This window comes from Nothobranchius furzeri, chromosome 6 (assembly GCF_043380555.1).
Source record: "Nothobranchius furzeri strain GRZ-AD chromosome 6, NfurGRZ-RIMD1, whole genome shotgun sequence".
In the NCBI taxonomy this organism is placed as follows: Eukaryota; Metazoa; Chordata; class Actinopteri; order Cyprinodontiformes; family Nothobranchiidae; genus Nothobranchius; species Nothobranchius furzeri.
Window position 1 is genome coordinate 30,202,646 of NC_091746.1, and position 12,500 is coordinate 30,215,145.

The 12,500-nt window shown below is 42.0% G+C and overlaps 1 protein-coding gene across 4 annotated transcripts in view; it reads left to right on the forward strand.

The window, feature by feature from the left end:
• LOC107394291 (collagen alpha-1(XVII) chain) overlaps positions 1–12,500 on the forward strand; it is a 33,948-nt gene that overhangs the window by 8,117 nt on the left and 13,331 nt on the right. For 3 of the 4 annotated variants that reach the window (XM_070552110.1, XM_070552113.1, XM_070552112.1), the window contains 5 exons: positions 8,453–8,500; positions 10,167–10,220; positions 10,305–10,352; positions 10,443–10,583; positions 10,658–10,756. In XM_070552110.1, the coding sequence (XP_070408211.1) occupies positions 8,453–8,500; positions 10,167–10,220; positions 10,305–10,352; positions 10,443–10,583; positions 10,658–10,756 (390 nt within the window). The remainder of the gene's footprint in view (positions 1–8,452; positions 8,501–10,166; positions 10,221–10,304; positions 10,353–10,442; positions 10,584–10,657; positions 10,757–12,500) is intronic. The other variant, XM_070552111.1, reaches the window with a different exon arrangement.

Here is a 12,500-nt window from a genome sequence, read left to right on the forward strand (position 1 = left end):
ACTTCGTTCAGATCTCCTGACATACATCTCTGGTTGCACAGTGTCATGCTCATCCGTTTCGGTTTGATTCTCAACTGAGACAGGACGAAGTGAGCTCTCTGTTTCCGACAGAGCTGATGAGCTATTCTCTAAGACTTTGGTCTTTTCAGATGTATGTGTCTGATCGTGTATGATGGGTTCAAAACTTACATCACGTTGCTGCGACTTTAGGACACCATCCAATTGAGGTAGGTTTGTGTTAGTTTCATCCCCCGTTTCTACGTCAGGTAAGTATACTTCGTTTTTTTTCGTTTTTTCAGGTAAGTATGTTGCTGCTTCTTTCACTCTTTCAGGTAAGAATGTTTCGGTGTTGATGCCTTTGTCAAGTAAGGACAATTCAGCATTTTCATTACCAGCTAAGGTTGGTTCCTTGCGATCCCCTGTGTGTAAGGATAGTGTGTTTTGTTGTTGAATATTATTTACCGGTCCTGAATCTGCTATGAGTTCCCTATTTGGCAAGGTGACCGCTATTTGATAGGATGGTCGGTTTAGCACTTGTGGAAGATCAGAGTAATAAAACTCATCTACCTCTTCGTCAAGTGGCTCATCTGGGTCAGGTTCTAAGGCTGAACTCTGTCTTGTATGAGGTCTGCTAGGTTTCGTAACGCGTTCTGTTTCATTTTCTAATGAAGAGAGAAAACCACAAGGCAGTAAAAGATCTCTGTGGAGTGTTCTGTTGGGTCCTTCTCCGTTCTCTGGTTTTACAGTGTATACTGGCAAGTTTTCCATCTGTTTGAGAACTATATACACTGTTTGCTCCCATTTGTCTGCTAATTTATGCTTTTCTCTTAAGCGAAGATTTCGGACTAAAACACGATCTCCCACACCTAGTGTGGACTCACGAATGTTTCTGTCGAACCGTTCTTTGTTCTTCCTCGCTGTTTTTTGAGAGTTTTTTATGACAATGTCATAACTCTGTTCCAGATGACTCTTCAGTTCTTTAACATACTGAGAATGAGTTATAGAGGGCTTGTTCAAATGCGGTAACCCAAAGGCAATATCTATAGGCAACCGAGGCTGCCTACCGAACATTAGCTCGTAGGGAGAGTATCCCGTCACGTCATTTTTTGTACAATTGTACGAGTGAGTAAGTGGTTTTACAAAATCGCGCCAGTGATGTTTCTCAGTGGCTTGTAAAGTTCCCAACATGCTGAGTAATGTACGATTGTACCGTTCAACGGGGTTGCCACGAGGGTGATAAGGGCTCGTTCTGACTTTACGGATACCAAGTAAAGAACAAAGTTCCTTGATTGTACGTGATTCGAAATCCCGTCCCTGATCACTATGAAGACGCTCAGGAAACCCGTAGTGGACTAAAAAATGTTCCCACAGGTTCTTCGCGACGGTGGTGGCTTTCTGATCTTTGGTTGGGATGGACACTGCATACTTTGTAAAATGGTCTGTAATCACTAAGACATCTTTAGTGTTCTTACTGTCTGGTTCTATGGAGAGAAAATCCATGCAAACTAACTCCATAGGTCTGGTGGTGGTAATACTCACCATTGGAGCAGCTTTGTCAGGGAGGGCCTTCCGACGGATACATCTTTCGCAAGTTTTAACTTTGATTTCGATATCACTAGCCATTCTTGGCCAGTAAAAACGGGACCGAATGAGATCTGTCGTACGTTCAACCCCAAGATGCCCCATATCATCATGTAGGCTTTGCATGACTGTTGAACGTAATGAATCAGGCAAGACTAACTGCAATGATGTCTCTGGTCCTAATTGGCGTCTCCGGTACAGTAAATCATTTTGAAACTCAAACCGTTTCCACTCTCTCAAAAGGTTAAGAACCACCGGGGGTTCTGCAATAGTATCAGTTGGCGGTTTATTGTCAGTCATAAGCAGCTGAATGACTCGGCCAATGGTTGGATCTTTCCTCTGCAAGGAGACAAGGTCAGCATGGTTATACTTGGGCACAGCAAAGAAACTGTCACTATTGTCTTCCAACTGGAATAGGTCTGGAATGGCCGCTGCAGACATGGCAAGTGACTGAACTAAACCACAAGGAGAATCAGTCTCATCCAAGACCATGTGCTTTTGGCATGTTGCCTTCACTGCTTCGGCTTGAAGTTGAAGCTCGACTTCTTTGACAGAGGATAAAAGATGAGATCGGAACTCATCTAGTCGTTGGCATTCCTCAGTGAATTTTGAGTTGTCTTCAGGTTTATCATGCAGCCTCCTAGACAGGCCATCCGCGTCAACGTTCTGTGTACCTGCACGGTATCTGATGTCAAAATTATAGGTGGACAACGCAGCTAGCCAACGATAGCTCGTTGCATCGAGTTTTGCCGTTGTTAAGAGGTAAGTTAACGGATTATTATCAGTAATGACAGTGAATGTGTTCCCATACAAATAGTCATGAAACTTATCTGTTATGGCCCACTTTAAGGCTAGAAACTCCAACTTGTGCGCAGGGTACCTAGTTTCACTAGAGCTTAAACCGCGACTTGCATAAGCGATTACCTGTGTGACACCGTTTTGCACTTGGTATAGCGCTGCACCGAGTCCGGTCGTACTAGCATCTGTGTGTACTAGATATGGGAGTTTTGCGTCAGCGTAGCCAAGAACTGGCGAAGTGGTAAGTTTTTCAATAATAGTTTGAAAGGACTTCTCACAGTCTTGGCTCCAACGATTCCCAAAGGGTTCTTTGGGGTTCAAGTACTTTGATCTACATGGTGGTGTTTTAAAGTTTTTCCGTTTGGGTGGATAACCAGCCGTGAGAGATGTTAGTGGCTTGACAATATTTGAGTAATCTTTAACGAAGCGTCGGTAATAACCGGTAAATCCTAAGAAAGATTGGAGTTCCTTCAAAGTCTGAGGCTTCGGCCATGTTTTGAGTGCTTCCACCTTATCTGGATCGGTTTTTATGCCATCTCGAGATACTATATGTCCAAGATAACGCACAGATGTCTGGAAAAAACGACACTTATCTGGTGATAGCTTGAGTCCGTATTCTCTAAGCCGTTCAAGAACGTGAGAAAGTCTGGTTTCGTGTTCTTCCAAGGAGTTGGAAAAGACGATCAAGTCGTCTAGGAAAACTAACACTTCCTTCAGATTAATGTCCTTCATACACTTTTCCATAACCCGTTGGAAAGTGCTTGGAGCATTTGTTATTCCTTGTGGCATACGGTTAAATTCATAAAACCCAAACGGGCAAACAAAAGCAGTTTTAGGTTTATCCTTTTCACACATCTCTATTTGATAGTAACCTGACTTGAGGTCCATCACAGAAAACCACTGTGATCCAGCGAGAGCAGAAAAGGACTCCTCCAAGTTAGGCAGGGCATATGCGTCGCGAATGGTTTGCAGATTAAGCTTTCTATAGTCTATACATAGACGTACCTCACCATTCTTTTTCCGAACTACCACTATTGGTGAGGCAAATGGAGACTCCGACTCTCTTATTATACCGGTTTCCAAGAGGGCTTCCAAATGTTTTCTCACGGCTTCATAATCATGTGGATGGATCGGCCGAGATTTCTGTTTGAATGGGGTCTCGTCTTTTAAGTTGATGTGATGTCTTATCTGTTGTGTATGACCAAAATCAAGATCGTGGTGCGAAAACACATCGGAGTAAGTGTTAAGTTTGTTGGTGATCCTCCCTTTCCATTCTTCGGACAAGGGCGAAGTACCGAAGTCAAAACTGAGAGGAGGGTTTGAAGGTGAAGTCTGTTGCTGCGAACTACACGCCACAAGTACTTTCTGATCACTTTTGTCAGGTTCTGGATATGGCATAACACGATCGGCTTTAACTAACTCAGCGATCACACAGTTAGTGGGTAATGTGATGTCATGGTTAGTTTTGTTTCTTAGTACAACAGGTACTTTGTATGGACCATGTGAAGGTAAGGAAATGAGGCAACAGTCTACAATTATACCCCCTGGTAGAGAACCATTGGTGGGTTGTTCAATGAGTGCATAAGGCTCATGCTTGTTTTGGCTGGGTTGCATAAACCCTTCTAGTAACAGTTTTTTATTTGCAGGGAGAACTTCTTGGGTTCTCCCTCGAAGCTTCACCACACCAACTCGTCCATCTTTGCTTTGTTTTTTTCTGACTGCTAAGGCTTTTAGCACGTGTTGGTACCCATAAGAGAGTGCCTTGGAATCAGGTAAGTTATTGGCAGACAATTGCTCATACAAAGGATCGAGTGTGTTTGTGCCAATGAGTAGTGGTGTATCAGAGTTTGAGCTTATATCCGGAACCACTAACGCAAGGGTAGGTAACTCAAGTCCAGACTGATCGAGCTCTTTTGGAAATGTGACACTTATCTCTATGTATCCTAAATAAGGAACTGCTTGACCGTTTGCGCCCTCGACTTCTAACAGATTACTGATGGGTTTAATTGAGAGGTCAGGTAAGTGTTCTTGGTAAAAAGAATTGGCAATGGTGGTTACCTGGGACCCTGAATCCAGTAAACAATTACATTCAACACTGTTAACTGAGACTGTAGCTGTGCATCGCCCACCCACTAATCTTTTGGGAAGTTTTGGCACTGAATGAGCATGAACTGGCTTGCAAAAAAGTCTCTCTGTCCTTTCCTTAGAGGGACTTGGTTCTACTTTAGCACCTATCTGTCCCACGATAGGAGCTTCTACCGGTTTAAAGGAGGAGACTGAGCAATTGGCTTTGACATCTCCCACTCGCGCTGCTTCTGTCTAAGAGCAAGTCTTTTAGTTGCAACTAGTGCTGGATTTGGCTCGTTGCTACAGCTAGAAGCTATGTGCCCATCTTCTCCGCACTTAAAACAGTATCCAGGCTTTGGTCTGGGCACCATTGCTGTTATCTGCTGAATCTGTTTGGGCCCATCTGGAATTTTAGTCCCCACACGGGGTTTTGACTCTTTTTGAGTTTTCTTTGCCTTTTTATCTGTGTTGTTAACCTTAAGCTGTGCAATTTGGCTCCTGAGCTCAGCGATTTGTTTGCGTAAGTCATCACAGTTATCATCTATTTCCAGTTCACAAGTGTTTTTACTCTGAGAGCATGTTGTTTGCACATTTGAATACACTCTAGTTCGTTGTGCCCCTAAGTGTTGTTTCATGCGTGCTGCTTTAGTAGCCTGTTTGTCTTCTTCAGTGCGCAGTTTGAGGAGAAGTGCTGTAAAATGAGGCGGGTTGTCTTTCTTTTGTTCGAGTTGCAGGTTTGAAATCAGCGAGCTGTCCCAACAGCCTCTGCAAAACTGCTTGAGCAGCTGCTGGTCGGCGTCACTGGAGGAAATTCCATTCCTCTGAATAACTAGGTTTAACAAGGTGTATAACCTCTGAAAGTAATCGGAAGGTTTTTCACCACTGTCCTGGTTTGTGTTTAAGAAGCGAGCAAAGAGCTCGTCGCCGTCTTCGACAGCTGCGTAAGCTGAATCGAGATGTTCAAGGTACGTTTCCGGGTCGGATTTTGGACTAAGAGCTTTAACGATGCTCGCTGCTGGGGCTGACAGACTCTCCACGATTCTTCGTACAATTTGGGACTTGGTGAGTGAAGGATCATTTATGCATAACACTACACTACTACGCCAAGTATCATAGTCAGTTTCAAAAGAAGGGTGTGGAACTCGCCCTGAGAACGGTTTTAGTCTGTATTGTGAAGTAGGCGGAGGGATAACCTCACTGCTTTTAACAATGTGTTCCACAATAACTCGCTGAACCTCAGGTGTGTTTAAAAGATTTGGTGGAATGCAAGGGTTTTGTTTTCCAGTCTCTGTAGGTGGACAATTGTCCTTTGAGTTGTTCATATAGTTAACTTCTGGTGTTAAAGGCAGGGAATATGTAACTTGGTCACTATGGAGCATTGGCTCTAGTTCAGTGACTGGTTCAGATGCATGGGTATCCCTTCCTAAAGATTCCCCAATTTTTGCCAGTTCCTCCATTAGAAGGTCTTTAAATGATTGATTGCTACGCGCAGCTATGTCCCTGAGCTCTGACAGATAGGCATCAGTGGCAGATGTGCTAGTTTCTAGACTGTACGCGCTGGCTAGGTCTTGAATATGAAAGAAAACATCTGGGTTCCTAGTACAAGGTTTGTCATAGGGTAAACATTGTTTCTTTAATTCCTTAACAGTGGCTTCATGTTGAAACTCCACAATAATCTGATCACAGTTTGGTAACTTAATGCGCCTGTTAACTGGTCCGAATCCTTCCATAAACCCAAAGACTTCGTTATCAAGGTCTGTATCAGTTAACCCACTGATTAAAACAGCATTTGAAACCTTGACCTTTTCTGTTTTTACAACTTCCATTTTAAAACACTCAAAAGTACCAATAATGCCAAAATGGCAAACCACTGTGACCTCCAGGCACTCTTATGATGTCAGTCAATGGTTAGCTAAGGTAACAACTCTACAATTCTCCTGGCTGGCTCGCCAAGTTTTATGTAACCGGATTACAGGATACAATAAGATAATTAAAAGAAAAAATAAACAAATGGGCCAATAATTAGGTTCGGGGAGAATTGGAGGTTGTTTAAGAATGACTGGAGTCACGGGTATAGCATGAAACGGTTTATATACTAAATTTTAATAATAATGGGAAATATAACACATAAAGATAACACACAAAAACAGATGAAAACAATCGACAATAGTAAAATGGTCGGTATGAGATTTGATCATATGAGTCACAAGTCAGCCGGCGTCAAGTCAAATCCCCACGCTTGGGGTGAAAGTCAGAGTCCGGTGGTGCGATTTTTTCCTACCGCACCGTTGAGATTGTTCACAGAAGAGAGCAGTCTGCTCTTCAGTTACTTGAGATGTCCTGGTTCGTTCAGTGGTTAAGGCTCGCCATCTCCCTCGTCAGGAAGAAATCCAGTTCTCGTTCCAAGTGAGTGATCATAGGAGTCGGGATCAAACCCAAGGAAAAAAAAAAAAACCCAGCCTGTAAACAACAGGACTGTTAGCGAGTTGGCATCGACCCTTCTCGTCACATCACAGCATAAAGTCTTACAGACTTAAACAAATGCTTCACTCTATTGGCATAGCCAATCATGTTTGGGTTCACAGTTCAACTAACATAACATCAATTTGATTGTCTATTAAAATAATTCTCAGTAGCTCTGGAAATATAATTACATATGACAACAATTGTTCAGCTCAATAGGCTCAGTTAGATTCTATTACTCTACACTATTCAACAAGAAATACATTCATGACAACAAGGATACATTTAGTTGTGTTTCTATACAGCATTGTGACACCTTGTATATCTGTAACACAATAAATAAATAAATAAATAAATAAATAAATAAATAAATAAATAAATAAAATGTTCTATAACAAAATTCAACAAAATATAAATTCTGGTCCTTTGGTCCACCTTTGTAAAATAATTCCTCCCTAATCAGTTAGCTTTTATTTATTTTTATTTATCTATTTTTTTTTATTATTAAATGTTTGGTTAAGGGACGCATTGCTAATTCTATGGCGTTAGCTATAACGCCCCTGAGGACCTTGTACATCTAGGCCGTACCACCATTAACTGGCGGTTTGAGCCGTTAACTCCTGGGAATCCCATATGCCCTACCGCTGTTAACTGGCGGTTTGAGCCGTTAACTCCTATATGCCCTACCACCGTTAACTGGTAGTTTGAGATGTTAACTCCTGGGATCTAACGTCTAGCAGCCCACTGCTGTCACCTCGGTTGCTGTAATTAGCTTTTTGAATTTAATAATTTACTGAATTTAATCTCATTCACTCACCAACGCGCTCCAACGGTTCCCTCCTACAGAGGATTGGTTCACTCTGTCGTCTCCACACAAATCTATAAGAATGGAATTAATTTGATAAGCTATTTAAGTTTCCTTTTTTTTTTTAAGTTGCATCGTTAGCTTTTTCTCTTCTTTTTTCTTTACTCACCGCGTTGGTTCCAAGTTCCTAGCTCTTATTAGAAGGAGTCAAGTCCGCCTCTCCCTCTATCTATGCGGCACCCAAATCGGGGTTCTTCACGGCCTCGACCGTTGTTTTTCTCTCTCTCTCTCTCTCTCTCTCTAACCGCTCAGTCTTTGCTTTCTGTATCTGCGTGCTGCACAGCCGTTTGTCTCTCCTCTCGCTCAGCTGCGTCGCACGGTTTTATTTCGCGGAGGCGGGACTTATTTCTCTCAGCCAATGAAATTTCAGATTCCCACCTGGACCAATAGTATACAGCTTTCCTCTTCTGTTTCTGTTAGTGATGTTCAAGATTCTTGTTTTAACCGATGTTTAATATTAAACTCGTTATTTTAGTTATTCACCCTTCCAATAATTCATTATGAAATTATCTATTAGTTAATTAGATATCTATTAATTAGTATTGTTAATTTCCTTAATTTATATTTTATATTTTATCTAAATTGAGGATGGATCATATTAGTAAGCCAATTAGTTAATACCTCATTAAGGTTCTAGCTTCTGGGTTACAAAACATTTTCTCATCATTTATGTTTCAGAAGGTTCCGATGCAAACTCTTCCCCGGAGAACTACAGGAAGGAATACGGTAGGCTTCCGGCTGCAGGTCTGGATCAAATTATTTGCTGACGATACAACTTTGTTTCATTCAGTGTCTAACATTGCTGAAGGTGTCAAAGTGATAAATGAGGAGATAATGAAAATCACAAACTGGTTGTCACTTAATCTTAAGAAAACTATATTTTTGTTGTTTAATGACGGAGGTACAAATGCATCGTTGAACATGGCTGGTATGGAACTGAAGAGGGTAAAGGGTGTTACGTATGTTTGATGAAAATCTTTCATGGGAACTCCATATTATACACATTAAGGGTAAAATAGTCAAGGCCACTGCAGTATTACACAGAGTTAAAAGTTTATTGAATAATTCTGGGATGTTAACTCTCTAGAACACACTGATTACATCATGTTTGATGTATTGTGTGGAGATCTGGGGTTCCACCATAGACTGTACAGGGTTCCACATATAAAACTTATACTTTACCACTGTTTGTTTTACAAAAACAAGCATTAAGACTCATCAACAGTAATTGTTGCAATGATCACTCTCATCCATTATTTATACAATATAAAGTGCTTAAATTTTATGATTTGGTGGAGTTTAAAATATTGCAAATAAAGTATAAAGCTTGCAAAAATATCTTGCCCACAAATGTACAGTCACTGTTCATAAGAATGGAAAGCAGTTATAATCTAAAAGGAACTGTCCGTCCATCCATCCACCCATCCATCCATTTTCATCCGCTTATCTGGAGTCGGGTCGCGGGGGCAGCAGCCTAAGGTGAGAAGCCCAGACTTCCCTCTCCCCAGCCACTTGGGCCAGCTCCTCCGGGGGAATCCCAAGGTGTTCCCTGGCCAGGTGAGAGACATAGTCCCTCCAGCGTGTCCTGGGTCTACCTTTAGGTCTCCTCCCGGTTGGAAGTGCCTGGAAAACCTCACCAGGGAGGCATCCTGACCAGATGCCCGAGCCACCTCAACTGGCTCCTCTCGATGTGGAGGAGCAGCGGGTCTACTCCGAGCCCCTCCTGGATGACCGAGCTTCTCACCCTATCTCTAAGGGAGAGTCCAGCCGCTCTTCAGAGAAAACTCATTTCGGCCGCTTGTATCTGCGATCTCGTTCTTTCGGTCACTACCCAAAGCTCGTGACCATAGATGAGGGTAGGAACGTAGATCGACCGGTATTCAAAAAACCAAAATGTAGAACTAAAATCAAGGCGTTCAGTATTAGTGTCCAAGGAGTAAAACTCTGGAACAATTTAAGCAATGAAACTAAGTCACTTAGAATATTTAAAAGATATATTAAATTAAAAGTTTTCCATAACTACAGCCTTAAGTTATGAGGGGAGTTGAGATACATTATTTTTTTAACAAGACACTTGATTGTTAAAGAGACAGGCTGATTAACATTTATTCATGATCTGGTCCTGTGCTTTATTTACATTCTAAGTACAACTGTTATGTTTTATTGAAAATTCTTTGTTAATAATTAAGCTGATGATGTTTTCATTTTGTAAAAAGGGGCGGAGCTTCATAAGATGTTTTCTTCTGTCTGCTCCTTTTCATTCAAGGATTTTGGATAGAATTTTATGTTTACTGATTTTATTCTGATCTTGTTTTTTTTTTCTTTGAATGAAATAAGGAATGAAAAAAAATCAGCAATGCAATTTTTTTTTTTTATTTCCTCATCTTTGTAGGATGTTCAAGTGCAACTTCCAGTTCAGCCACTAGAGGGAGAACTCAGAGCAGAGGTAATAATGTTTGTGTTGGTTGGAGTTCATCAGAAATAATTCTGTTAAATAAAATCAAAGATCCTAATCAGGTTTTATTTTTAGAGAGTGAGATCAGAGCCAGACTCCAGAGCGCCTCTCCTCCAGCCAGATGTGAGTCTGTCCAGATCCTGTAGGTCCCGATGTGAGGTGTCCCAGCTGTTTTCAGCTCTGAGAGATCCATCTGTGGTTTGACTCCTGCAGGGACGGAGCTGGACGACGTGAAGCGCCTGCTGAGGGGGAACCGCTCCATCAGTACCAGTCCTCCGCAGTCCCCCAACAACACTCTGCCCATCCCGAGGAAGGCCAGTGTGGAACCCAGGAACTCATCGGAGAGCGCCACAGGTTCAGGCCTCCAGCCGTTCAGCATCTGTACCCAGATCTGCAGCTTCCTTCATCACGCTGTTTTTGTGTTTCAGAGCCATACGGAAGCCTTTGGTCTGGAGATGTGAGCGGCGGGTACGGACACAATCCCAACAACTATACCGGCCCTACAGGCCCCGCCCACTACCAGTCAGGTAATGCCCAACCACGCCCCGGTCTCGTGTTAGTGTGCTGCTGTGTGATTCATTTTGTAAATGTACATGACAAATCTTCTTCGTACTCCAGGGTTACTTGTGGAGTACAACAGGGTTCAGTGCTTGGACCAATTCTTTTTACTATATATATGCTCCCAATTGGTAAAGTCATTAGACAGCATGGGATAAACGTCCACTGTTATGCTGACGATACTGTTGTAAAGCACCTTGGGGGGTTCCAGGACTCTAGAAGGCGCTATATCTAATACAGGCCATTTACCATTTACCATTTATCCATTAACCCTGATGAACCTAATCGGTTGGGTAGATTACAGGCTTGTCTCGAGGACATAAAAAAAATTGGACTGTCTAAACTTTTTGCTTTTAAATCAAGACAAGACGGAAGTTCTCATCTTTGGACCAGAAATCCAGAAAAGGAAATTGCTTAGCCAATCACCTGACCTGAATGGCATTACATTAATCTCCGAGAACAAAGCAAGGAACCTTGGTGTTATCTTTGACCAGGACATGTCATTCAAATCCCAGGTTAAACAGGTTTGTAGGATTTCCTTTTTCCACCTTCGGAATATTGCTAAGATTAGAAGCATACTTCTAATGTAATAAATGCATGAACTAGTTTTTCAGCGTCAGGAGTGACGCTGAAAAACTAGTTCATGCATTTATTACATCAAGACTGGATTACTGTAATCCATTACTCTCAGGAAGTCCACAGAATGTAGTTAAAAGTCTTCAGCTTGTCCAAAATGCTGCAGCTAGAGTTCTGATGAGAATTAAAAAGAGAGATCATATCTCTCCTGTCTTAGCTTCCCTACATTGGCTACCTGTTAAATTCAGAATAGATTTTAAGATCCTTCTTCTCACATATAAAGCTCTTAATAATCAAGCTCCATCATACATCAGTGATCTGATTGTTCCATCTGTTCCTAACCGAGCACTTCTCTCTCAGACTGCAGGTCTACTGGTGGTTCCTGGAATATCTAAAATTAGGATGGGAGGCAGATCTTTTAGTTATCAGGCTCCTCTCCTGTGGAACCAGCTCCCAGTTTTAGTCCATGAGGCAGACACTTTGTCTACTTTTAAGAATAGGCTTAAAATATTTTTATTTGATAGGGCCTATGGTTAAAATCTGATGTTAGCCTAGATCTGGACAAGTGGGGGAGTAGAGGGAGGTGGAGTGTACAGTCGGTAAAGACGGCTCTCCCTTGCCCTGCCTCCAACATGCCTCCATCTAAATAGGATAGATTATCCAGAGTTATCTCTGTAGTTATGCTGCTATAGGCTTAGACTGCTGGAGGACACACTGACCACTTTCCACACTCTACTGCTTTCTTCTACAGTCTGCTCTTTAACTGTATTATTTCCTGCTATTTCAGCTGTTAACTTTATTTTCTCTCTAAGTGTTTTTCTCCCCAGAAGAAGCTACAACGATGTTCTGCTGAGCTGTGGTGGCCTCATGGAGGGGGCCATCGACTAGCACACTGCTGCTAACCACTTAAACATTCTCTCTCTCCTGATAATAACTTTCTTCCTGTTTAAAGGGAGTTTTCCTCTCCACTGTCGCTAAATGCTTGCTTAGTATGAGGATTGCTGTAAAGTCACTGACACTAGTCAGTGACTCGATGCAACCTGCTGGGTTCCTTATATAGGAAACATTATTTCTGATTGGCTTAATGAACTGACCTGAATTGGAATGTTTATTATGTGAAGTGCCTTGAGACGACTC